This window comes from Tachyglossus aculeatus, chromosome 26, assembly GCF_015852505.1.
Source record: "Tachyglossus aculeatus isolate mTacAcu1 chromosome 26, mTacAcu1.pri, whole genome shotgun sequence".
Classification (NCBI taxonomy): Eukaryota; Metazoa; Chordata; class Mammalia; order Monotremata; family Tachyglossidae; genus Tachyglossus; species Tachyglossus aculeatus.
Window position 1 is genome coordinate 203,301 of NC_052091.1, and position 26,622 is coordinate 229,922.

At 57.1% G+C, this 26,622-nt stretch overlaps 2 protein-coding genes and 1 long non-coding RNA gene across 4 annotated transcripts; 2 read left to right on the forward strand and 1 right to left on the reverse strand.

Annotated features, from left to right (window-relative positions):
- Positions 1 to 115: 115 nt before the first annotated feature.
- On the reverse strand, positions 116 to 15,187 carry LOC119945758. 2 transcript variants are annotated; one of them, XR_005456329.1, is made up of 4 exons: positions 15,125 to 15,187; positions 8,570 to 8,664; positions 1,080 to 1,163; positions 116 to 424 (listed from the first exon to the last, which is right to left on the reverse strand). It is a non-coding gene; the product is annotated as an uncharacterized LOC119945758 (long non-coding RNA). The 2 variants fall into 2 exon arrangements; XR_005456330.1 differs by having other exon boundaries at positions 1,080 to 1,168.
- Positions 11,582 to 18,042, forward strand: LSR (lipolysis stimulated lipoprotein receptor). The gene is made up of 9 exons (XM_038766876.1): positions 11,582 to 11,930; positions 14,358 to 14,702; positions 15,117 to 15,236; positions 15,879 to 16,025; positions 16,231 to 16,410; positions 16,605 to 16,661; positions 16,866 to 16,994; positions 17,086 to 17,672; positions 17,908 to 18,042. Exons 1-9 carry the CDS (start codon positions 11,612 to 11,614, stop codon positions 17,941 to 17,943), a joined length of 1,920 nt encoding a protein of 639 aa, XP_038622804.1. The 5' UTR covers positions 11,582 to 11,611; the 3' UTR covers positions 17,944 to 18,042.
- Positions 18,043 to 20,952: 2,910 nt separating this feature from the next.
- USF2 (upstream transcription factor 2, c-fos interacting) lies at positions 20,953 to 26,622 on the forward strand. Its single transcript, XM_038766892.1, has 10 exons — positions 20,953 to 21,039; positions 21,350 to 21,396; positions 21,801 to 21,919; positions 22,051 to 22,170; positions 22,263 to 22,413; positions 22,506 to 22,593; positions 22,776 to 22,834; positions 23,051 to 23,145; positions 25,660 to 25,788; positions 25,901 to 26,622. The coding sequence occupies exons 1-10, from the start codon at positions 20,963 to 20,965 to the stop codon at positions 25,988 to 25,990; spliced, it is 975 nt and encodes a 324-aa protein (XP_038622820.1). The 5' UTR covers positions 20,953 to 20,962; the 3' UTR covers positions 25,991 to 26,622.

A 26,622-nucleotide genomic window follows, 5' to 3' on the forward strand; every position in this document is an offset into this window, starting at 1 on the left:
TGCCCCTCCCAAACGCCCAGTCTCCCCCAGACCTGGCATGGGCCCTGCCTGCCGCTCCCCCACCCACAGCCCCGGCCCCCTCTGCCCGGCACGCTGCCGTGGGCGACAGGGAGCAGATGGTGCAGTGCCAGTCAGCCCCACGACCGCACACACAGCTCGAGCACAAGTCCCACTGGCGGCAGGTACCCCATACCGGACACCGATTGCCTGGCCTCACCGAAGCCCAGGATTCTCCCCTGCCAGAATCCCAGTGTGCAGGGCTTGTGCTGCAGGGTCTGCCCAGTGTACGCAGGGCGGGAGGCCGGGCCGGAGGGTCTGCCCAGTGCCAGGCGGGAGCCTGAGCCTGGCACTGCAATTCCCATGGTGGTCTAAAAGTGGTTCCAACTACCAAGGCAGCTGAAGGCTCAGCTCCCAGAGAACGGCCCTGCCGCAAGGAGGGACATCACCGCAGTCAGGTGGGACGGGACACGAAACCGACACCCCCGCGCACGCACAAAGGGACATTTCTCTGCACGCTGGCCACCCGATAGCCTGGGCACCCTGGGCACGGCCGTGTGGGCCGATGAGCTTGGTTCATTGCCACCACCTCAAAAGAGTCTGTGGCGGAACGGTGATGGTGGCAGCCCGGGGCCCGGCCAGGAATGAGGCTGGCACGGCCCTGGGTCTCGCCACCTGGCCCCAAGTTAAGGAGCGTGTGTGACGGGTGGCAGGAGAGATCCAGGGCCTGGCAGGCCGCCCCCACCCCAAGAACTCCCACGCGTCGACCAGAGTCCTGGCCAGGTTAGTGCCATCGCGGCACCTCTGGGGAGGGATGACAGGTCCGGCCTCAGCCTGGACACAGAGGGTACGTGGCGGACAGTTGGTCAGAGCGACAGCGGGACCACGTTCTCTTGATCCCGCCTAACGTACCAACCCCCCCCCCCACACACACACACCCAGCATGCAAAGATGTGCACCTCGTCTCACTGAGTGGGAGGGCAGGGGGCAACAGAGTCGTGAGAAACGGCCAAGTTCTCGGATCCCCCCCACCCCCACCCTTCACAAGCAGGGAGGGGGCGTCCCACTCTACCCCGCCTCACCCTGCCACGCCCCAACACAGATACACCAGGTCTTCCTCAACGTAAGGGCCACTGAGGAGCTGCTGCAGGGTCTCAAAGATGGCCCTGGGCTCAAAAAGAAGAGAGAGATTCCTGATTGTGACAATTAGCGAGGCATCTCATTACTCCCGCTACCAACAGGATCCTAGCTAGAGAATACTCCTGGGCCTGCTGTCAGAGAGTAGCCTTCAATTAGCAGTATTTAGCTGGCACCGGCAGTGTGCAGAACACTGTGCTGAGCACACAAGAATGAGCAGATGCGATCCCTGCTCTTGAAGAGCCAACAAACTAGCAAAGGAGCGGCTATTCTAGTGAGTAGCGGCCAGGATGAAGAAGGAGAATGGGACATGTACACAGGGTCACCGACCGAAGGCTCCCAGAATCACATTGTGGCTTCCTAGCAGAGCAAAGGGGATGGGAGTCAGAGGATCTGGGTTCAAGTCCTGACTCTGCCATCTGACTGCGTGCAACCTTGGGCAGGTCACTCCACTTCTCTGTGCCTCAGTTCCCTCAGTTGCAAAAGGGGGATTCAATACCTGTTCTCCCTCTTACTTACTGGGAGCTCTTTGTGGCATCTGATTGTCTCCCCTTCTAGACTATAAGCTCACTATGGGCAGGGAATGTGTCTGCTAATTCAGTTGTACTGTACTCTCCCGAGGGCTTGGTACAGTGATCTGCACATAGTAAGCGCTCAATAAATATGACTGATTTATTGATTATCTTGTATCTATCCCAGCACTTAGTACAGGGCTTGGCACATAAGTGCTTGACAAATACCACGCTCATTATTATGAGAAAGGATAAAAGAAAGGAATTATAATAATTATGGCAACCTAATAAATGGGATTTGTTGATTACTGATTGGCCATTCATGCATCTTCTTTGTCCCTGAACTCCAGCTTATAGGATTGTTTGAGCAACTGCTGTGTGCAGAGCACTGTTCTAAGCGTTTGAGTCGTCTACACCCTCTGCCTCGAATTCCTCAACACCAACTCTCTCCTCGACCCCCTCCAATCTGGCTTCCATCCCCTACATTCCACCGAAACTGCCCTCTCTAAGGTCACCAATGACCTCCTGCTTGCCAAATCCAAGGTTCCTACTCTATCCTAATCCTCCTCGACCTCTCAGCTGCCTTCGACACTGTGGACAACCCCCATCTCCTCAACGACACTATCCAACCTTGGCTTCACAGACTCCGTCCTCTCCCGGTTCTCCTCTTATCTCTCCAGCCATTCATTCTCAGTCTACTTTGCGGGTTCCTCCTCCCCCTCCCATCCCCTTACTGTAGGGGTTCCTCAAGGGTCAGTTCTTGGTCCCCTTCCGTTCTCTATCTACACTCACTCCCTTGGTGAACTCATTCGCTCCCACAGCTACAACTATCATCTCTACGCCGATGATAACCAAATCTACATCTCTGCCCCTGCTCTCTCTCCCTCCCTTCAGGCTCATGTCTCCTCCTGCCTTCAAGACATCTCCATCTGGATGTCTGCCCGCCATCTAAAACTCAATATGTCCAAGACTGAACTCCTTATCTTTCCTCCCAAACCCTGCCCTCTCCCTGACTTTCCCTTCACTGTAGATGGCGCTACCATCCTTCCCGTCTCACAAGCCCGCAACCTTGGTGTCATCCTCGACTCTGCTCTCTCGTTCACCCCTCACATCCAATCCGTCACCAAAAACTGCCGGTCTCACCTCCGCAACATCGCCAAGATCCGCCCTTTCCTCTCTATCCAAACCACTACCCTGCTGGTTCAATCTCTCCCCCTAACCTGACTGGATTACTGCATCAGCCTCTCTCTGATCTCCTATCCTCATGTCTCTCCCCACTTCAGTCTATACTTCACGCTGCTGCACGGATCATCTTTGTGCAGAAACACTCTGGGCACGTTACTCCCCTCCTCAAAAATCTCCAATGGCTACCAGTCAACCTACACATCAGGCAAAAACTCCTCACTCTCGGCTTCAAGGCTGTCCATCACCTCGCCCCCTCCTACCTCACCTCCTTTGTTTCCTTCTACATCCCAGCCCGCACCCTCCACTCCTCTGCCGCTAACCTCCTCACTGTGCCTCGTTCTCGCCTGTTCCGCAGTCAACCCCCGGCCCACGTCCTCCCGCTGGCCTGGAACGCCCCCAATCCCTCTGCACATCCGCCAAGCTAGCTCTCTTCCTCCCTTCAAAACCCTACTGAGAGCTCACCTCCTCCAGGAGGCCTTCCCACACTGAGCCCCCTCCTTCCTCTCCCCCTCCCCATCCCCCCTGCCCTACCTCCTTCCCCTCCCCACAGCACCTGTATATATGTTTGTACGGATTTATTACTCTATTTATTTTACTTGTACATATTTACTATTCTATTTATTTTATTTTGTTAATATGTTTTATTTTGTTGTCTGTCTCCCCTTTCTAGACTGTGAGCCCGTTGTTGGGTAGGGACTGTCTCTATATGTTGCCAACTTGTACTTCCCAAGCACTTAGTACAGTGCTCCGCACACAGTAAGCGCTCATTAAATACGATTGAATGAATGAATGAGTGAATATCAGCATTAGAAGGTACTGTCCCCACCCTCAAGGAAGTTACAATCTAGTGGAAGACGGACACTAAAATAAATTACGGATAGGAGGAAGTGATCAAGCATAAAGATAGGTGCAGAGGTGCTACAGGGAGTTGTAAATACTTAAGTGCTCAGGTGAATCAGAAGCTCAGTCAGTTGAACAACCAATGGTATTTATGGATCACTTACTGTGTGCAGGAGCACTGTACTGAGCGCTTGGGAGTATAAAAATGAAGTAAGCAGACACATCCCCGCCCTCAAGGAGTTTACCAATTTAGTGGAGACAGACATTAAGATCAATAGTATAAGAAGAGGTAAATAGTGCTGTGGGTTTGGGTGAATAATTAGGTGTTTGCAATTAGGGACTTATGTGCATGGTGAAACAATAGGGAGGGAAAATAGGATTAGGAGTTGAGAGGATATTCATTCAATCGTATTTATTGAGCGTTTACTGTGTGCAGAGCACTGTACTAAGCGTACAAATCGGCAACATATAGAGACAGTCCCTACCCAACAGTGGGCTCACAGTCTAGAAGGGGGAGACAGTCAACAAAACAAAACCTATTAACAAAATAAATAGAATAGTAAATATGTACAAGTAAAATAAACAGAGTAATAAATCTGTACAAACATATATACAGATGCTGTGGGAAGGGGAAGGAGGTAGGGTGGGGGGGATGGGGAGGGGGAGAGGAAGGAGGGGGCTCAGTCTGGGAAGGCCTCCTGGAGGAGGTGAGCTCTCAGTAGGGAGAGGAAGAGAGCTAGCTTGGCGGATGTGTGGAGGGAGGGCATTCCAGGCAAGGGGGAGGACGTGGGCCGGGGGTCAATGGCGGGACAGGAGAGAATGAGGCACAGTGAGGAGGTTAGCGGCAGAGGAGCGGAGGGTGCTGGCTGGGCTGTAGAAGGAGAGAAGGGAGGTGAGGTAGGAGGGGGCGAGGTGATGGACAGCCTGGAAGCCGAGAGTGAGGAGTGTTTGCCTGATGCGTAGGCTGACTGGTAGCCACTGGAGATCTTTGAGGAGGGGAGTAACATGCCCAGAGCGTTTCTGCACAAAGATGATCCGGGCAGCAGCGTGAAGTATAGACTGAAGTGGGGAGAGACAGGAGTATGGGAGATCAGAGAGGAGGCTGATGCAGTAATCCAGTCAGGAGAGGATGAGAGATTGAACCAGCAGGGTAGCAGTTTGGATGAAGAGGAAAGGGCGGACCTTGGCAATGTTGCGGAGGTGAGACCGGCAGTTTTTGGTGACGGACTGGATGTGAGGGGTGAACGAGTGAGCAGAGTCGAGGATGACACCAAGGTTGCGGGCTTGTGTGACGGGAAGGATGGTAGTGCCGATAGGATAGTCAGGAAAGACTTCCTGGCAGAGATGCGTTGTTAGTAGGGGTATGAAGAGCCGCTATTAAAAATGAGAAGCGGTGGGGCCTAATGGAAAGAGCCCGGGCCTGGGAGTCAGAGGACCTGGGTTCTAACCTGGGTCCTGACACTTCTCTGTTGTGGGATCTTGGGTAAGACTCTTAGAACTTCTCTGTGCCTTAGTTACCTCATCTGTAAATTGGGGATTAAGACTGTGAGCTCCAGAGGGGACAAGGACCGAGTCCAACCTGATTACCTCGTATCTGCCCCAGCACTTAGAACAACACTTGACACATAGCAAGAATTTAACCTATATCACACACACACACACACCAAAAAGATGGGCGCATACGAAAGGGGAAGGAGTTCCAGGCAGGAAGAAAGGTGTGAGCACTCATTCAACAGTATTTATTGAGCTCTGTGTGCAAAGCACTGTACTAGGTGCTTAAAGTTGATGGCACACTGAAGTAGCGTGGCTTAGTGGGTGCCAGAGGACCTGGGTTCTAATCCCAGCTCTGCTACAGGCCCCCGGTGTGACCTAATGCAAGTCACTTAGAGAAGCAGCATGGTCTAGTGGACAGACCTTCTCTCCCTCTACAGCCCAGGCCGCACCCTCTGCTCCTCTGCTGCTAACCTCCTCCCTGTACCTCGTTCTCGCTTGTCCCACCGTCGACCCCTGGCCCACGTCCTTGCCCTGGCCTGGAATGCCCTCCCTCCACATATCCACCAAGCTAGCTCTCTTCCTCCCTTCAAAGCCCTGAGAGCTCACCTCCTCCAAGAGGCCTTCCCAGACTGAGCCCCCTTTTTCCTCTCCTCCTCCCCACCCCCCCGCCCTACCTCCTTCCCCTCCCCACAGCACCTGTATATATGTTTGTACAGATTTATTACTCTGTTTATTTTACTTGTACATATTTACTATTCTATTTTGTTAATGATGTGCATTTAGCTTTAATTCTATTTGTTCTGTCGACTTGACACCTGTCCACATGTTTTGTTTTGTTGTCGGTCTCCCCCATCTAGACTGTGAGCCCATTGTTGGGTCGGGACCGTCTCTATATATTGCCAACTTGTACTTCCCAAGCGCTTAGTACAGTGCTTTGCACACAGTAAGCGCTCAATAAATATGACTGACTGACTGACTGAATGAATGAATGAATAGAGCCTGGGCCAGGGAATCAGAAGGACCTGGGTTCTAATCCCTGCTCTGCCACTAGTCTCCTGTATGACCTTGGGCAAGTCACTTCACTTCTCTGGGCTTCAGGTAGCTCATCAGTAAAATGGTGATCAAGACTGTGCGCCCCATGTGAGATGTGGACTATACCCAATTTGAGTAGCTTGTATGTGCCCCAGTAGTCGCTTAGTACAATACCTGGCACACAGTGAGCACTTAACAAATACCATAAAAAAAGAGAAGAGGGCAAGTAAGGGAAGTGATACAGAAGGGAGAGCTAATAGGGGAAGTGAAAGCAAAAGGAAGGACTCTGGGAGGAGATGTGACTGAAGATGGGGGCTGTGGTGGACTGGCTCATATGCCGGGGGTGGGGAATTCCAGGTAAGAGAAAAGACAGACCCAAGGAGTTGGAGGAGAGAAAGATGAGATTGGGGTACCTGAGTAGGTTGGCATTAGAGGAGCAAAGCATGAGGGCTGGATGGTAGTAGGAGATCAGCAAGATAAGGGAGGAGGGGTTGAGTTGAGTGCCTTAAAGCTGATGGTAAGGAGTTTCTGTTTGATGTAGAGGTGTTTGGGGAACCACTGAAGGTTCTTGAGGAGAGGGGAACTTTTTTAAGGAAAATGATCCTGGCAGGAAGAGTGCAATACAGACTGGAAAGAAGAGAGACAGGAGGCAGGGAGGTTGGCGAGGAGGCTGATGCAGTAGTCAAGGTGGGACATGATAGGTGTTTGGCCAAGCAGGGTGGTAGTTAGGATGGAGAGGAAAGGGTGGATTTTTAGACCTGTTGTGCAGGTACGACTGGCAGGATTTGGTGACTGATTGAACATGTGGGTTGAACGAGAGATGAGTCGAGAATAACGTTAAGGTTTCAGGCTTGTGAGACAGGGAGGATGGTGGTGCTGTCTACAGGGATGGAAAATTCTGGAGGAGGACAGGGTTTGGATGAGAAGATGAGGAGTTCTGTTTGGGCATGTTAAGTTGGAGATGCTCGTAGAGCAGCCAAGCAGAGATGTTCCAAAGGTAGGAGGAAAATGTGAAACTGCAGAGGAGGAGGGAGGTCAGAGCTAGAGAGGGAGATTTGAGTATCATCGGCTTAGAGGGGGTAGCTGAAGCCGAGCGTGCCAATGAGTTCTCCGAGGGATGGGGTGTAGGTGAGAATAGAAAGGGACCCAGAACTGAGCTTTGAGGCACCTCCACGTTTAGAGGGTGGGAAGCAGAGAAAGCCTGTGAAAGAACCTGAGAAGGAGCAGCCAGAGAGACAGGAGGAGAACCGGGAGAAGACAGTGTCGGGGAGACTTTCGTTCATTCATTCAATTGTATTGAGTGCTGACCTTGTGCACAGCACTGTACTAAGCGCTTGGAAAGTACAATACAGCAAATAGAGAGACAGTCCCTGCCCACAGTGCGTTCACAGCCTGAGGGTGGTGGGGAGACAGACATCAATACAAGTAAACAGGCATCAATATAAATAAATAGAATAATAGTTATATACACATGTCCTGTGGGGATAGGAGGGAGGATGAATGAAGAGAGCAAGTCAGGGAGATGCAGAAGGGAGTGGGAGAAGAGGAAAGGAGGGCTTAGGGAAGACTTCTTGGAGGAGATGTGCCTTCAATAAGGCTTTGAAGTGGAGGAGGGCAATTGTGCAGAGCACTGTACTAAGCGCTTGGAAAGTACAATACAGCAAATAGAGAGACAGTCCCTGCCCACAATGCGTTCACAGTCTGGGGGTGGTGGGGAGACAGACATCAATACAAGTAAACAGTCATCAATATAAATAAATAGAATTATAGATATATACACATGTCCTGTGGGGATGGGAGGGAGGATGAATGAAGAGAGCAAGTCAGGGAGATGCAGAAGGGAGTGGGAAAAGAGGAAAGGAGGGCTTAGTCAGGGAAGATTTCTTGGAGGAGATGTGCCTTCAATAAGGCTTTGAAGTGGGGGAGGGCAATTATCTGTCTGATATGAGGAGGCAGGGTGTTCCAGGCCAGAGTTAGGATGTGGGCAAGAGGTCGGCGGCGATAGACGAGATGGAGGTATATCTCCCCACCCTTCTCACCCCCTTACTGTTACTTCAGCACTTCTGCATCACCTAAGCACTTGCATGCACACCAGTCCCTTACCCCCTCCCTCAGCTGAATTTATGTGCATATTTTTATATTCCATTTCTTCCCAGTACCTGCAATTTATTCTAGTGTCTGTCTTCCTGGCTAGAAAGCTCGATGAGGGCAGGGATAGTATCTATTAATGCTATTGTTTTCTCACCACGCTCCATTTCAGCTCCACACCCAAAGTATCTTCCTTAGATGCAAAAACTCAGGCCCTCAACAATACCCTCCCCACTGATCTTGACTCCCTTGCTTCCCTGTCCCTTCGATCTTGTACCACTAACCTGAAACCCTGGATCATCTCCACAGTCCACTTCCTCGGCTCCTGTGTTTGAAGTGCTGTTGGTGGAAATCCAGGTACCAGGTTGACCTTCTCCATCTAAATAATAATAATAATAGGGTTTTTAAGCGGTGACCATGTGCCAAGCACTGATCTAACCACTGGGGTAGATATAAGTTAATCAGGTTGGAAACAGTCCATGTCCCACATGGGGGCCCACAGTCTAAGTAGGAGGGAGTAGGATTTTATCTCCGTTTTACAGATGAGGTAACTGAAGCAGATAAATTAAGTGCCTTGCCCAAGGTTACACAGCAGTCATGCAGAGCCAGGATTAGAACCCAGGTCCACGCTCTTTCCACCAGGCCACACTCCATCTTAATTTCATCCTCATCTACTTTAACTCTGCCCTTTCTAGCAACATCATTTCCCCATCCTGATTTACCCCCATGCTCACTTCCCTCGCTAGTTGTTTCCGACTTCTAAGTTTTTCCTCAAACCGCCTTTCCCCCAACCCCTCACCATCTCTTGCCTCTAACGATTTGGCTGTATACTTTGAAAAAGCTGAAACCATCAGGCATGATCTCCCTAAAATCTCCCCTGCTCTCCAGTCCCCCTCCGCCTGCCCCCTTTGTGACTCTCTCATCTTTCCCAGCAGTATTTCAGAAGATGTTCTGCCAAATCCTCCCCCTCCATCTGCGCCTCTGAAGCCACCCCTTCACACCTCATCAAACACTTGACCATTCCTTTCTTCCTGCTCTGTTCACCCTCTTCAACTGTTCAATTTCCAATGGTTTCTTTTCCATGGCTTTCAAATGTGCTCGTCTCCCCTATCCTAAAAGCCCCTCCCTTTGACCCCACAGCTCCCTCCAGTTATCACCTCGTCTCCTTCCTACTATTCCTCTCCCTTGAGCAAGTTGTCTACACCCACTGTCTCCACTTCCTCTCCTCGGCCCCCTCCGTTCTGGCTTCCACCCCCTTCAATCCTCGCAAACTGCCCTCTCAAAGGTCACAAATGAACTCCTTCTTGCCAGATCTAAAGGCCTATACTCCACCCTAATCCTCCTCGACCCCTCAACTGCCTTTCACCCTACAAACCACTCCTTTCTCTAGGGAACATCACCTAACCTTCGCTTCACTGACACTGCCCTTTCCTGTTCTCCTATCTCCGATGGCTCCAGGTGGCTCCTTCTCGGTCTCCTCCTCCGCTTCCCAACCTCTAACTATAAAGGTCCCTCAGGGCTCGTTTCTGGGTCCACTTCTATGTTCCATCTACACTCACTCCCACAGCCTCAACTACCACCTAAACGCAGATGATTCCCAAACCTACCTCTGCAGCTCTTGCCTCTCTCCTTCCCTGCAGTCCCGTTCATTCATTCAATCAATCGTATTTACTGGGTGTGTGCTGTGTGCAGAAGGCTGTACTAAGCGCATGGAGGAGTACAGTAGCACAATAAGCGGACACATTCCCTGCCCGCCATGAGCTTACAGTCTACAGTCCCACATTTCCTCCTGCCTTCAAAACACCTCTACTTGGCTGTCCCACCATCACATACTTTGAACCTAACATGTTCAAAATAGAACTCCTTCATCTTCCCACCCAAAATTGTCTTCTCCCTTTCTTTCCCGTAACGAGCCCACATTCATTCATTTGTATTTATTGAGTGCTTACTGTGTGCAGAGCACTGAACTAAGCACTTGGAAAGTACAATTCAGCAACAAAGACAGACAATCCCTGCCCACGACGGGCTCACGGTCACACCACCGTCCTACCTACCTCACGCTGTACACAGTTAAGTTCTCAGTAAATACCACTGATTGACTGACTCCCAAACCCCGAGTAGGGTGCTCTGCTGAGAGTAAACACCAACTCCTATGGACGGACTGGGGCCGGACCATCGTGCCCATCCCAAGGATCCGCTGGCACCGGGCTGAGCCCTGGCAGTGGCGGGTGGAGAGAGCAGACCCGCCTTCAGTCCACACTGTGACGACCGGACCAGTGTGCTGGGAAATAATAATAATAATAATAATAATAATAATAATAATAACGGCATTTGTTAAGCGCTATGTGCAAAGCACTGTTCTAAGCACTGGGGGGATACAAGGTGATCTGGTTGTCCCACGTGGGGCTCACAGTCTTAATCCCCATTTTACAGATGAAGGAACTGAGGCTCAGAGAAGTGAAGTGACTTGCCCAAGGTCACACAGCTGACATATGGTGGAGCCGGGATTCGAACCCATGACCTTTGACTCCAAAGCCCGGGCTCTTTCCACTGAGCCACGCTGCTTCTCTAGTAATGACGGCATTCGTTAAGCGCTTACTATGTGCAAAGCACTGTTCTAAGCGCTGGGGGGATACAAGGTGATCAGGTTGTCCCACGTGGGGCTCACCGTCTTAATCCCCATTTTACAGATGAAGGAACTGAGGCTCAGAGAAGTGAAGCGACTTGCCCAAGGTCACACAGCTGACATGTGGTGGAGCCGGGATTCGAATCCATGACGTTTGACTCCAGAGCCCGGGCTCTCTCCACTGAGCCGCGCTGCTTCTCTCAAAAGAAAGTCGGAGAAAGGAGAGCGGGGCTCCTCGGCGTCCCCTCAGGAGGGACGAGTTGGAATCTCCCTCCCGCTCTTTTCCCTCTGAATCCCCGGGCCGGCCCATTAACCGGGGGGGGGGACGCCGAGCGAGTCGGGACGGGGGGTCACGTGTGGGGCCGGCCCCGCCTCCGGGCAGGTGGAACGCTCCGGGCTCCGTTTCCTCGCTTCCGAGTCGCTCACCTGGGCCGGCCCACTAGGTCGCGGCGGGGGGGGACGGGAGGGGCGAAGTCCCCGGGGGCGGCCCGCCCTCCCCTCGGTCCCCACTATTCCTCGCTCCCGCGCTCCCCCTGCCCGTCCGCAGCTGGGCCCGTCCATTTCCGGGGCTCCAGGGAGGGAAGGAGGGGTCAACCCCCCCCCCCCCGCGCGCCCCACCTCTTGGGCCGGGCCCTCCTCCTCCTCCTCCTCGGTGTACCTGGGAGGGTCCATTCCCGGGGCGGGGGGGACTATAGGAGTTATGGACCGGATTCCAGGGGGGGTCCAGCAGGTGGAGGGGTGTCGGGACCCCACGGAACTTGGGGCTGACTTCGACCCTTTTCCCCAAAAGACTGTGGGGAGGGAGATGTGGGAACTAAGCGCAGGCAGGGGTCCGGCGGAAGGTGGATTCCCCTGTCCCCGACGCGGTGGACCGCTCCGGCTCCTGCCCTTCGCCCCCGCCTACCTGGGAGCGTCGGCCGGGACGGGGCGCAGAGCGGGAGCGCCCATGGCTCCGGTGGTCATGGTGACCGTTCCCCTGCCGGGGCTCCTCCTGTTGCTGCTCACCCCCTGGTGCTCAGGTACGGCGGGCCGGGGACGAACGGCCCGTGCCCTCCCCCCCCCCCCCCCGCCCACCACCGGGACTCACCGGAGCAGCAGGACCCGGGAAGGAGAGGTCGTGCGGTCGTGTCCTCTAGGCGGTAAACTCTTTGTGAGCGGGGAACTTGTCCCCCAACTCCGCTCTAGTGCACTCTTCCAATCGTTTAGCACAGTGTTCTGCACATAGTAAGCGCCCAATGAATGCCATTGATGGGCCGGGTAAGATGTGAGCCCACTGTTGGGTAGGGACTGTCTCTCTATGTTGCCAACTTGTACTTCCCAAGGGGAGCCGTGCGGTCGTGCAGGGCGGGTCCTCCAGGCGGTAAACTCTTTGTGAGCGGGGAACTTGTCCCCCAACTCCGCTCTAGTTCACTCTTCCAATCGTTTAGCACAGTGTTCTGCACATAGTAAGCGCCCAATGAATGCCGTTGATGGGCCGGGTAAGATGTGAGCACACTGTTGGGTAGGGACTGTCTCTACGTGTTGCCAACTTTTGTACTTCCCAAGGGGAGCCGTGCGGTCGTGCAGGGCGGGTCCTCTAGCCGGTAAACTCTTTGTGAGCGGGGAACTTGTCCCTCAACTCCGCTCTAGTGCACTCTTCCAATCGTTTAGCACAGTGCTCTGCACATAGTAAGCGCTCAATGAACGCCATTGATGGGCCGGGTAAGATGTGAGCTCACTGTTGGGTAGGGACTGTCTCTATGTGTTGCCAACTTTTGTGCTTCCCAAGGGGAGCCGTGCGGTCGTGCAGGGCGGGTCCTCCAGGCGGTAAACTCTTTGTGAGCGGGGAACTTGTCCCCCAACTCCGCTCTAGTGCACTCTTCCAATCGTTTAGCACAGTGCTCTGCACATAGTAAGCGCTCAATGAACGCCATTGATGGGCCGGGTAAGATGTGAGCCCACTGTTGGGTAGGGACTGTCTCTCTATGTTGCCAACTTGTACTTCCCAAGGGGAGCCGTGCGGTCGTGCAGGGCGGGTCCTCCAGGCGGTAAACTCTTTGTGAGCGGGGAACTTGTCCCCCAACTCCGCTCTAGTGCACTCTTCCAATCGTTTAGCACAGTGTTCTGCACATAGTAAGCGCCCAATGAATGCCGTTGATGGGCCGGGTAAGATGTGAGCACACTGTTGGGTAGGGACTGTCTCTACGTGTTGCCAACTTTTGTACTTCCCAAGGGGAGCCGTGCGGTCGTGCAGGGCGGGTCCTCTAGCCGGTAAACTCTTTGTGAGCGGGGAACTTGTCCCTCAACTCCGCTCTAGTGCACTGTTCCAATCGTTTAGCACAGTGCTCTGCACATAGTAAGCGCTCAATGAACGCCATTGATGGGCCGGGTAAGATGTGAGCTCACTGTTGGGTAGGGACTGTCTCTATGTGTTGCCAACTTTTGTGCTTCCCAAGGGGAGCCGTGCGGTCGTGCAGGGCGGGTCCTCTAGGCGGTAAACTCTTTGTGAGCGGGGAACTTGTCCCCCAACTCCGCTCTAGTGCACTCTTCCGATCGTTTAGCACAGTGCTCTGCACATAGTAAGCGCTCAATGAACGCCATTGATGGGCCGGGTAAGATGTGAGCCCACTGTTGGGTAGGGACTGTCTCTATATGTTGCCAACTTGTACTTCCCAAGCGCTTAGTACAGTGCTCTGCACACAGTAAGCGCTCAATAAATACGATTGATTGATTGATTGACTGTCTCTATATGTTGCCAACTTGTACTTCCCGAGCGCTTAGTACAGTGCTCTGCACACAGTAAGCGCTCAATAAATACGATTGATTGATTGACTGTCTCTGTATGTTGCCAACTTGTACTTCCCAAGCGCGTAGTACAACGCCCTGTACACAGTAAGCGCTCAGTAAATACGACTGATTGATAAGGAGGGACAGGGGAGGGGCGGGAGAGCTGCGGGGCCGGGGGCGACAGGGCGGGAAGAGGAGAGGGATTCAGCGGGAGGGGTGAGAGGTTGTGAGCCCTTTATGGGCAGGCGTCGTGTCTAATCAATCAATCAATCAATCGTATTTATTGAGCGCTTACTGTGTGCAGAGCACTGTACTAAGCGCTTGGGAAGTACAAGTTGGCAACATATCCTACCAACAGTGGGCTCACAGTCTAAAAGAGTCTACCAACTCAATTCATTGTTCTTTCCCAGGGGTTTAGCACACTGCCCTACACGCACGCAGTAAGCACTCAAAAAAACACCACCGATTGATTGGTGGGACGGGGGTGGGGCGGGTGGCCCGGGTTGGGGGCTGGGAGTGGCCTTCGACCTCCATCTCGGATATGCCCCGAACCACCTCCTGGGCCAAGGCCCCGTGTTGGCAAACGGGGTCCCTGGCCCAAAGAGGGGGGTACCACCCCCAGTGCCCACTACACCCACCCTCGCTGACCCTCCTCCCACCCCACGTCTCTGTTGTGGCAGCCCCGGCCGATTCCATCCAGGTGACCGTGTCGGACCCCTTCCACGTGGTGATCCTGTTCCAACCCGTGACCCTGCCCTGCACCTACCAGTTCTCGGGGAACCCCAACGCCCCCATCGTCACCTGGAAGTTCAAGTCCTTCTGCCGCGACCGCATCGCTGACGCTTTCTCGCCGGCCAGTGCCGACAGCCAGCTCAACGCCCAGCTGGCCGCGGGGAACCCCGGCTACAACCCCTACGTGGAGTGTCAGGACAGCATCCGCACCGTCCGCATGGTGGCCACTAAGCAGGGCAACTCGGTCACCCTGGGTGACTACTATCAGGGCCGGCGAGTAACCATCACTGGCAGTACGTGGGGCGGAGGGAGCGGGGCCGGGTTTCCCCCCGGGATCTGATTTCCCTCCCCGGCCCGTGAGCCCGCTCCGGGCCGGGGACCCCACGGGATTCCCTCTTCTACACTTGGTACAGGGCTTTACACAAAGTCGGTGCTTAATGAGCACCAGCAATCCTCCCCGCTGGGGGCAGCTGAGGGGTTTCGCTAATTGGCGCCCGCGGAGAAGAGGAAACAGGATGTGCCGGCTGGGCTGTTTCCCACCACTCATTAGTTGGGCTTTCCCCAAGCCCAAGAGTCCTGGAGGCGGTGGGAGGGTGGGGCAGGGGGTGAGGATGGATGGGAGGCTTGCGGGGGGCGGGGGGGGGGAGCCGGCCGAGGAATGTCGTCCCTGGGCCCCTCGGTCCCCCAGCCCGCCCCTTCCCTTGCAGATGCTGACCTGGTGTTTGACCAGACGGCCTGGGGTGACAGCGGGGTCTACTACTGCTCCGTGGTGTCAGCCCAGGACCTGCAGGGGAACAACGAGGCTTATGCTGAGCTCATCGTCCTGGGTGAGGGCCAGGGGCCAGCGGGCACCCCCGGCTGCATCCTCCCACCCCTCCTCCCGTGTCTGTCTGTCCACCCGTCTGACCACGCTTTGCTCTGTCTGTCCCGGGGCCAGTGGGACACTCCCCCCCCGCCCTAACGCACACGCACAGACCGACAGACAGAGGGGCTGGGGGCAGGGGGCTGCCCCATCGGCTCCCGCTTGGCGACATCCTGATGGAGTAGAGGGCCCGGCCCCCTTCTTCCCTGTAATCCTGTTTCTCTGTCCCTCCAGGCAGGACGCGGGCGGGCGGGGCCCAGCTCCTTCCCGGGTTTGAGATAGGGGTCATGCCAGGTATGGGGGCGGCGGGCGGGGGACAAGGGGGGCAGCTTCTCCCCACCTCTCACCCTAGCTTTTGTGTCCCTACCTCTCCCCCATCCCCGCCCCCCCAACCTGGTGCCCCTCCACCCCAACCCCCGCTTGGTCCTGCAGGGTAGTTAGTCGGAGGCCCCGCCCCGGGGGTTGGTGCTGAGTGCGCGTGCATGCACGCGTGCGTGTCCCGTCGAGTCCCCCGTGTGTCTTGCCGGTCTGTAGCCGCACCAGCCCCTGAGCCCACATGCCCGTCTGTGGCCGTGCCCTTGTCCTCACGCCCCGTGTGCCCCCACAGACTGGTTGTTCGTGGTCGTGGTGTTGCTGGCCGCCCTCATCGTGATCATCCTCCTGGGCGTGTGCTGGTGCCAGTGCTGTCCACACAGCTGCTGCTGCTACGTACGCTGCCCGTGCTGCCCCCAGCGCTGCTGCTGCCCCGAAGCTCGTGAGTGACGCTCCGGCGTCTGTCCATCCACCCGCGGGCCCGTCCGACCGCCTGCTTCCCCGGGGCTCTGACCCGGGAGGCCTGGACCCAGCATCCCCACCTCCACCCCAGGTTCCCCAGGGTTTGGTTTCCGTTCAGGTGCTCCCTCACCCGGGACCGGCTGGGGGGTCTCGGCTCTGGTGACGCTCCCTCTTTGCTCCCGTAGTGTACGCCGCGGGTAAGGCTGCCACCTCTGGGGTCCCCAGCATTTACGCCCCAAGCGTGTATGCTGCTCCCAGTGCCTACACCCACCTGCCGCCAGCCAGGGCTCCTCCCCCTGCATCCATGATCCCCATGGGACCTCTCTACACTGGCTACACCAGCAACGTCGACCAGCAGAGCTCCTGTGAGACTGATAGGAGGATGGGGTGGGGGGGAGGGAAAGCAGAGGAAGGACCCCTGGGGGTTGAGAGGAGGGCTCGGGGTGCTTCCAGGTGTGGAGGGGGTTGTCCAAGGACGTGGGGGAAGGGCTACAAGGGGGCTGTGCAGAGATGGGGAGGACCTCCGAAGTTAGTGACTTGGCTTACCCTCTGTCCTCAGTGGGCCACGACTCGCAGGTGCCATTGCTGAGGGACACAGATAGCAGCGTCGGGTCCGGTAAGGAGCGGGTCACCCCAGTGTCTCCCGAGACTGGCCACGCACCTAGGCCACAGACCTCCTGTGGGGTGGGGGATGGGTTGAGGGAGAACGGTGCTTTGCACATAGTAAGCGCTTAATAAATGCCATTAAAAAAAAACACGTCTAAGGGTTGGGGGGCAAGGAGGTGGCCACGACGTCCACCATTTGCATGTACCCACACAGATATCCGCAGTGGCTACCGAATCCAGGCCAACCAGGACGACTCTATGCGTGTTCTCTACTACATGGAGAAGGAGCTGGCCAACTTTGACCCCGCACGCCCGGGCCTGGCCAATGGGCGTGTGGACAGGGGTAGGCGGCCCAGAGTCCCGCGAGGGGGGTGGGAAGAGCTCCCCCCGCCCTTCCCCTACTCCTCTGACCGTCACCTCCTCTGCCCCCGTAGCCATGAGTGAAGTGACCTCGCTCCACGAAGAGGAGAGCCGTCCCCGCTCCAGGCCCCGCCCCCTCAGCCCCCTCTGGGACGCAGACGAGGACCAGGGCTGGGGCGCCGGGGGCTGGGGCCGGGAGCCAGCGTGGGAGCGGGGGTCTGGTCGGCCTCGGGGGCGGGCCCGCTCTGTGGATGCCCTGGACGACCTGGACCTCCGCTCCAGTTCCGCCGAGTCTGAGGGCCGGAGACGTCCGGCCAGAGGCCGGGCCCAGGCGGGTGCCTATGCCCCGCGCAGTCACAGCCGCGACGACCTGCGATTCATCCAGGATGCTGAGGCCCGGGGTGACCGCCCACGCCCCCATCACGACCCCTACTACTACCAACACCCCCGGGCGCGCTCCCGGGAGCCCCCCTACGACGGGCAGCATCTGGAGGAGGCCCTGAGGAGGAAGGGGGACGGGGAATGGAGGAGGCAGAGGAGGGGGGAGCAGGAGGAAGACGACGAGGTTGAAGATGAGGACCGTGCCGCGGCTTTACCCCCTCCTCCTCCTCCCCCGTACTGCGAAACGGAGTCACAGTCATCCAGGGAACGGAGGCTGAAGGTGCGGGGTGGCTCCAGTGTGGGGGTGTGCGCGCGTGCATGCACATACATACATACGCACACATGTGCGTGCACACAGAGAGGCGGGGCCGGGTTCAGTTCCTGGTCCTGAGGGGCTGCCAGTCTCGGGAGGGGGAGGTAGGATGGTACAAGTTACAGGCCGGGCACCTTTGGGGGGGAAGGGAGGGGCAGGACCTACACCCACACTGTTGCTGATGGTTCGTTTCTTCCCCCAGACCCTGGCGCTGAGTCGAGAGAGTCTCGTGGTGTGAGCTGTGCGAGAATGGCTGATTTTTGTCCGTTTTCTAATTGGGGGAGTGGGGGGGAGGGAGAGGGGGAGACTGTAATAAAGTTTGCAATCTGGTGCTGTATTCTCTGCCTCGGTGGTCTTTTAGACTGTGAGCCCACTGTTGGGTAGGGGCTGTCTCTATATGTTGCCAACTTGTACTTCCCAAGCGCTTAGTCCAATTAATCAATCAATCGTATTTATTGAGCGTTTACTATGTGCAGAGCACTGTACTAAGCGCTTGGGAAGTACAAATTGGCAACACACAGAGACAGTCCCTACCCAACAGTGGGCTCACAGTCTAAAAGGGGGAGACAGAGAACAGAACCAAACATACCAACAAAATAAAATAAATAGGAAAGAAATGTACAAGTAAAATAGAGTAATAAATATGTACAACCATATATACATATATACAGGTGCTGTGGGGAAGGGAAGGAGGTAAGATGGGGGGATGGAGAGGGGGAGTCCAGTGCTCTGCACACAGTAAAAGCTCAATAAATACGATTGATTGATTGGTCGCGCCCGGGGTGTTGGGGGGGGGGGGGGGGGGGCGCGAGGTGGTTCCGGGCCGCTGCTTTCGGCCCCGGGCGCCGCCTTGTGGGCACCGGAGGAAGCGCAGCCTGCGGCCTATTCTTTCCGCGGCGCGCGGGAAGGAGATTTCCGCTTTCACGGTCGCCGGGCTTCCGCTAGACTTTCTAGACTGTGAGCCCACTGATGGGTAGGGACTGCCTCTATAGGTTGCCAACTTGTACTTCCCAAGCGCTTAGTACAGTGCTCTGCACACAGCGCTCAATAAATACGATTGATTGATTTTGTTGTCTGTCTCCCCCTTCTAGACTGTGAGCCCGCTGTCGGGTGGAGACCGTCTCTCGATGTTCGTTCATTCAATCGCATTTATTCATTCATTCAATCGTATTTATTGAGCGCTTACTGTGCGCAGAGCACTGCACTAAGCGCTTGGGAAGTCCCAAGTTGGCAGTACTGGGGTGCAAGAGAGTGAGCCTCAGGTGGGACAGGGACTGCGTCCACCCTAATTAACTTGTGTCTACCCCAGTGCTTAGAACACTATTAGACACGTAGTAAGCGCTTAATGCCTACCAAAATTATTATTAGAACAAGAAGGGCTTGTATCCTGCCATTCGAGTGAATTGCTAAAGGACTGAGCCTCCTCTTTCCCCTCCCCATCCCCCCAGCCCTACCTCCCTCCTTTTATTTTGTTAATGTTTTGTTTTGTTGTCTCTCTCCCCCTTCTAGCCTGTGAGCCCGCTGTCTAGGGACCGTCTCTCTATGTTGCCAACTTGTACTTCCCAAGCGCTTAGTGCAGTGCTCTGCACACAGTAAGCGCTCAATGAGGCTGTGTGACCTCGGGCAAGTCACTTCGCTTCTCTGTGCCTCAGTTCCCTCATCTGTAAAATGGGGATTAAGACTGTGAGCCCCACATGGGACAACCTCATCTCCTTGTGTTCCCCCCAGCGCTTAGAACAGTGCTCTGCACATAGTAAGCGCTTAACAAATACCAACATCATCATTATTATTATAAATACGATCGATTGATTATTATTTTGTTAGTATGTTTGGTTTTGTCTCCCCCTTTTAGACTGTGAGCCCACTGTTGGGTAGGGGCTGTCTCTATATGTTGCCAATTTGTACTTCCCAAGCGCTTAGTACAGTGCTCTGCACACAATAAGCGCTTAACAAGTACCAACAACATTACTGTTATAAATACGACCGATCGATTATTATTTTGTTAGTATGTTTGGTTTTGTCTCCCCCTTTTAGACTGTGAGCCCACTGTTGGGTAGGGGCCATCTCTATATGTTGCCAATTTGTACTTCCCAAGCGCTTAGCACAGCGCTCTGCACACAGTAAGCGCTTAACAAGTACCAACATCATTATTATAATAAATACGATCGATCGACTGATTATTATTTTGTTAGTATGTTTGGTTTTGTCTCCCCCTTGTAGACTGTGAGCCCACTGTTGGGTAGGGACCGTCTCTATATGTTGCCAGTTTGTACTTCCCAAGCGCTTAGCACAGCGCTCTGCACACAGTAAGCGCTTAACAAACACCAACATCATTATTGTTATAAATGCGATCGATCGATTGATTCCGCGATGGCCCACTCTGACCGGGCGGAGCCGGAACCCAGGCGTCCCGCGCGCATGCGCCCGGCGCCGCTGTTTCTCCCGAGCCGCCGTGGGTGCGCATGCGCCTTTCTCTCCGCGCCCCCCCACCCCCCCATTCACCAGCTCTTCGGCTCCCGCACCCCGCCTTTTCCCGTCCCCAAACAATCTCCCGTTCCCGACCCCGGTGGGGGGAGGGGGGTTATTCCCGTGCGCGCGGGAACGCGGCGGCGGACGAGCTCTAGAGGACCCTGAGCGCGCGCCCGCGCCCCATCGCTAGACCGAGCGCGCGCCCGCGCCCCATCGCTAGACCGAGCGAGAGCGCGCGCGCGCGCCCGCCCGGGGCGGCCTCCCCACACCGCGCCCGCGCCCGCGCCCCGCGTCGGCCCAGGGCTCGCGCCTCCGTCGCTGCGCGCGCGCAGCTGTAGCAAAGGAGGAGAAAAAAAAAAAAAGGGAGGAAAAAAAAAATCGAAAGCGGCGCCGGAGGGGGACGAGAGGGAGGGAGGGAGGGAGCGGGGCGGCGGCGGGCGGCGATCGGACACCGAGAACCAGCTCCGTCGCGGGCCGTGGGCACCGGGCCGCCCGTCGCCTCCTCCGCCGGCCGGGACCGGGGCCCCGCGGCCGCCGCCCGGGGAGCCAGGGCGCGGAGGAGGAGGAGGAGGAGGGCGGCGGCGGCGGCGGCGGCGGAGGCATCTCCCCCTCACATGACCCGAGTGTTTGTCCCCGTGATCAGCGCGAGCGGCTCCCGCGTCTCCTCCGTCCCCTCCTGCCGCGCGGCGTGAGCGCCGGCCCGGGCCCCCGGGCCCCCCGGGCCCCCCCCGCCCCCCCCCCCTCCCCCCCTCCCCCTCCCCCCCCCCGGGCCCGCGCCGCCCCCCCCCATGGACATGCTGGATCCGGGTCTGGACCCCGCAGCCTCGGCCACCGCCGCCGCCGCCGCCGCCGCCGCCGCCGCCAGGTAGGTGGGTCCCGTACGGCGGCGCCCGCCGGGGCCCGCCGGGGCCGCCATGATCCGGGCGGGAGCCCGGGACACAAAATGGAGGCCGCGCGGCCGGCGGGGGCGGGGGACCGAAGGCCCGGGGACCGAGGGGACCGAGGGGACTTGGGACGGCGCGGCGGCGGGGGGAGTCCTGCCGTCCGTCGGTAGGCCATCCGCCCCCCCCCCCCGGCGGGGCCGAGAGGGAACCGAGCTGCCTCGGATCCCCGGGCTGATGCCCCCGAGCCTCATCCCCCGGTCAGCCGATCCGTCCCCCTCTCCACCCCCGCAGCCACGAGAAAGGACCGGAGGCGGAGGAGGGAGTGGAGCTGCAGGAAGGTGAGGGACGGGGCTGGGGGTGCGGGGAGAAATCAATCAATCAATCCATCAATCGTACTTATTGAGCGCCTGCTGTGTGCAGAGCGCTGGACTAAGCGCTTGTATTTATTGAGCGCTTACTGTGTGCAGAGCGCTGGACCAAGCGCTTGTATTTATTGAGCGCTTACTGTGTGCAGAGCGCTGGACCAAGCGCTTGTATTTATTGAGCGCTTACTGTGTGCAGAGCGCTGGACCAAGCGCTTGTATTTATTGAGCGCTTACTGTGTGCAGAGCACTGGACTAAGCGCTTGGGAAGTACAAGGTGGCAACACAAGGGCCAGACCACCCCCCAATCTGCCCGGGGAGGAGAGGGGAGGGGGGCCACCCGGTCGGCGCTGACACTCGCCCCCCACCCCACGCCGCAGCCGGGGAAGGCCCCGGGCCTGAGGAGCAGACGGCAGTGGCCATCGCCAGCGTCCAGCAGACCGCGTTCGCCGACCACAACATCCAGTACCAGTTTCGCACAGAGAACAATGGCGGTCAGGTCAAGAAGGGGAGGGGAAGGAGGGGGAGAGGGAGGCAGGGGTCTGGGGAGGCCCCCCCGGGCCGACCCCGATGCCCGGCAGACCCGCGCCGCCCCCTCTTCACTTACCCCCTCCGTGCCGTCTCCCGCAGGTGACGTATCGCGTGGTCCAGGTGACGGACGGTCAGCTGGACGGGCAGGGGGATGCCACGGGGGCGGTCAGCGTGGTCTCCACGGCGGCATTTACCGGGGGGCAGCAGGCCGTGGCTCAGGTGGGTCCGGAAGGTCCCCCGGCCGCAGAGTTCACCTCGTTTGACGCCGCACCCCGATTCCTCACACACTCTCTCACCTTGCCCACCTCCAGGCCGTGATACAGAATCCGTTCAGCAATGGGGGCAGTCCAGCGGCTGAGGCGGTCAGTGGAGAGACCAGGTTTGCCTACTTCCCGGCGTCCGGCGTGGCTGACGCCACGGCCGTGTCGGTGCAGACCACGGACCAGAACCTGCAGGCCGGAGGTGGGGGCAGAGGGGCCTGGGGGGGAGCTGGGGCCCCGGGGGAGGTGGGCAGGGGCAAGGGCTGAGGGAGGATCTGACTCGCCTCCCCTCAGGTCAGTTCTACGTGATGATGACGCCGCAAGACGTCCTGCAGACGGGGACGCAGCGCACCATAGCCCCCCGTACCCACCCTTATTCCCCGTGAGAACTGGGGGAAGCGGGGCCGGGGCCGGTGGAAGCCGGGGATTGGTGGGAGTGGGGCCGGGGCTGGGGGCCGGTGGGGACGGGGGGGCCGGTGAGAGCAGGGCCGGGGCTGGGAGCCAGTGGGAGAAGGACCTAGGGGCCACTATTCCCAACGAGGCTCACAGTGACTGATCCCCTAGGAAGATGGACGGGACCCGGACGCCTCGGGATGAGAGGAGACGAGCCCAGCACAACGAAGGTGACGGCCCCATCCACCCACTCGGGCTTCGTGACCGCCTGGCGTCTGTCTGCTCCCTGGGCTCTGGCCCTCTGAGACCACCTTAGTGTCCAGCCTTCCCTTCCGGGCTGCAGTCCTCTGAGACCCACCTATGGGTCACCCACAGGACCTGAGCATAGGGAAGTTCCCCCCACCCCCTGCCCATCTTCTCACGCGGCCCTGGGTCTCTGTTCACAGTGGAGCGGCGGCGGCGAGACAAGATCAACAACTGGATCGTGCAGCTGTCAAAGATCATTCCAGACTGCAACACAGACAACAGCAAGACCGGAGCAGTGAGATCTCCCCCACTTTGCCCCCAGCCCTGCCCCTTGTCCCACCAGCCCTGTCCCGGCCTGCCCGCACCCCTCAGCCCTGCCTGTCCTGTGTTATCCCCAGGCCCTCTCACCCTCCTGGGCCAGCTGGACCCACCCTCTTCCCACTCCTGGCCTAGCCCAGTCCCACACCCTCCCACCCTTCCGGCCCTGTCGTCCCCTCACTCCCCAACCCCTGGCCTAACCCACTTCCACACCAAGTCTAGTCCTGGCCAATTCCTACACCCCTTACTCCCTCCCAGCCTGCTCCATCTCCGGTCTGGCATGGCCCCATACCCCCTACTCCCTCCTGCCCACTCCACGCCCCCTACTCCCTCCTGGCCTGCTCCCTCTCCCGCCTGGCCCAGCCCCACGTCCTCTGCTCCCTCTCTGGCCTGGCCTAGCCCTACGTCCCCACACATTCCCTGCCCACTCCACCCTGGCACCCCTGTATCCTTGGCCCGTCCCATCCCCACAACACCTATGCTTTACAGACCTGACCCAGCCCAGCTCATTCCTTTGTTTACTTATCTTATTGAATTTATTGAGAGCTTACCGTGTTCAGAGTACTGTTCTAAGCGCTTGTAGGGAGTACAATATAACAGTAAGTAGACACATTCTCGGCCCACAGTAGACTTATAGTCTAGAGGAGGAGACAGACATTAATATAAATAACCAAACTGCAGATATGTACATAAATGCTGTGGGGCTGGGAGTGGGAGGGGCGGGGGGTTGGATGAAGGGAACAAATCAGGGCGATGTAGAAAGGAGAGGGAGAAGAGGGAAGGAGGACTTAGGGAAGGCTTCTTGGAGATGTGCCTTCAATAAGGCTTTGAAGGGGGAGAGAGTAATTATCTGTTGGATTTGAGGAGGGAGGGCTTTCCAGGCCAGAGGAAGGACGTGGGTGAAAGGCTGGCGATGAGATAGACAAGATCAAGGTACAGTGAGAAAGTTAGCACTAGAGGAGCAAAGTGTGCGGGCTAGGTTGTAGTAGGAGAACAGCGAGGTGAGGTAAGAGGGGGCAAGGTGATAGAGTGCTTTAAAGGCAATGGTGAGGAAATTTTGTTCGATGCAGAGGTGGATGGGCAACTAGGTTCTTGAGTGGGGAAACAGATCCTGAACATTTTTGTAAAAAAATGATCTGGGCAGCAGATATGGACTGGAGTGGGGAGAGATAGGAGGCTGGGAAGTCAGCAAGGAGGCTGATACAGTAACCAAGATGGGGTAGGATAAGTGATTGGATTACCGTGGTGGCAGTTTGGATGGAGAGGAAAGGACGTATTTTTGCAGTGTTGCGGAGGTGGACTCAACAGGATTTGGCGATGGATTGAATATGTAGGTCGAATGAGAGGGAGGACTCAAAGATAACACCAAGGTTATGGGTTTTTGAGACAGGAAGAATGGTGGTACAGTCTACAGCGGTGGGAAAGTTAGGGGGAGGACAGGGTTTGGGAGGGGAGATAAATTCAGTTTTGGACATACTAAGTTTGAGGTGACGGAAAGACATTCAACTAGAGATGCCTTGTGGGCCAGAGGAAAACAGACTGCAGGGAGAGATCAGGACTGGAAATGTAGATTTGGGAACCATTGGCATAGAAGTGGTAGTTGAAGCCATGGAACCAAATGAGTTCTCCAAGGGAGTGGATGTAGGTGGGGAATAGAAGGGGAACCAGAGCGGAACCTTGAGGGACCTCCACAGTCAGGGGGTGGGAGGCAGAGGAGGAGCCTGTGAAAGGGACTGAGAATAAGCAGACGGCTATAGGAAGGTAACCGGGAGACGACAGCATCGATGAAGCCAAGGTTGGAGAACATTTCTAGGAAAGGGGGATGATTGACAGCATCTAAGGCAGCTGAGAGGTTGGGAAGGATTAGGATGGAGAGGATCAATGGTGACCTTTGAGAAGGTGGTTTCTGTGAAGTGAAGGGAACGGGATGGAGGCTTATTCCCCCCAACACACACCACCACCCTTGGCCTGGCCTGACGCCCCCTACACTCTTCTTTCTGTCCTGGTCTGTCCCTGCAACGCCCCCCCTGCATTCCCTATACACCCTCCTGGTCCAGTCCATCCTCACACACACACACACACACACACCCCACCGTGCCCGCCCATCCCTGGCCTGGCCCATCCCCATGCTGCCCCACCCCCTGGTCCGGCCTTTCCCTGCAGCCCATCTCCATTCCTCCCACACCCCTACCGCCCGGCCCATCCCCGTTGCCCACCCCCCCACCCCACCAGTGGCTCAGCCTGTCTCTCTACTCCCACACCCCAACAGCCCTGCAGCCAGGCTCGTCCCCACACCTCCCCGACTCCTGGTCTGGATCAGCCCCACGCTCCGGCCCAGCCCATCCTGTGCACCACCCCCCACCCCGCCTTCGTCCAGCCCATCCCCACACCCCTCACACCTGCGGGGCCTGGCCCCGTCCCCCGCACCCTCACACTCTGGTGGCCCATCCCGCGCCCCTCACACCTTGGTCAGCCCGGCCTGTCCCCACAGAGCAAGGGCGGGATCCTGTCAAAAGCCTGTGACTACATCCGGGAACTTCGCCAGACCAGCCAGCGCCTGCAGGACACATTTAAGGAGGCCGAGAGGCTGCAGGTGGACAACGACCTCCTGAGGCAGCAGGTGAGGCCCCTGGGGGTTGGGCAGAGGTCCCTGCCTGCCCCCCAACAGCTCCCAAGCCGGCAGCGCCCATCTCCTCCCCCCACTCCCAGTAGTGACCCTGCTGTTCCCCCAGATCGAGGAGCTGAAGAACGAGAATTCGCTGCTCCGGGCTCAGCTGCAGCAGCACGGACTGGACATTGTGGGGGAGACGCCCCGCCAGTGACCCCTGACCCCGCTGAGACCCCATGCACCTACCCTGAGAGGGAGGGGGTGTGACCCCCCCCCTTCCCCAGGCCCCTGCATTTTTTATAGTAGATTTTTAACAAAATCTGGGAGAGAGCACGTCTGTGGATTCAGCCTCTGCCTCCATCTGTCTGTCCGTCCATCTGTCCGTCCATCTCTGTCTGCCACCTCTCCCGTGCCCCCCACCGCTCCCATCCTCTCTCTGATCCTCAGCAGAGGAAGGGAGGCGTGTGAGGCCTGCCGGATTCTGTACATTCAGAGCTTCCCCCCCTTCCCTCCCCGCCCCCAACACATCAGGCAAGGGCAGCAAACCTCCATCCAGCTGAATGGGGTTGGAGGGTGGGGAGGCTACGGGACTCTGGAGGGGGAGGGGTCAAAGAGCTGGGGGCTGCTCCCCTTTTTCCTCTCCATGTGGCCTGGGGTGGGGGTGGAGCTGAGGGACCCGGGGAGGGGACGGGGGTCTGGCCTGCACCTCTCCAGCCTCCTTCCACCCACCTGTGTGTGTGTGTGTGTGTGTATGTGTGGTGTGTGTGTGGTTTATGAATGAAAGAGAGAGTGAGTGAGTGAGAGAGAAAGGTATTTAAACTGCAATAAACTGGTCTCCACACAGCC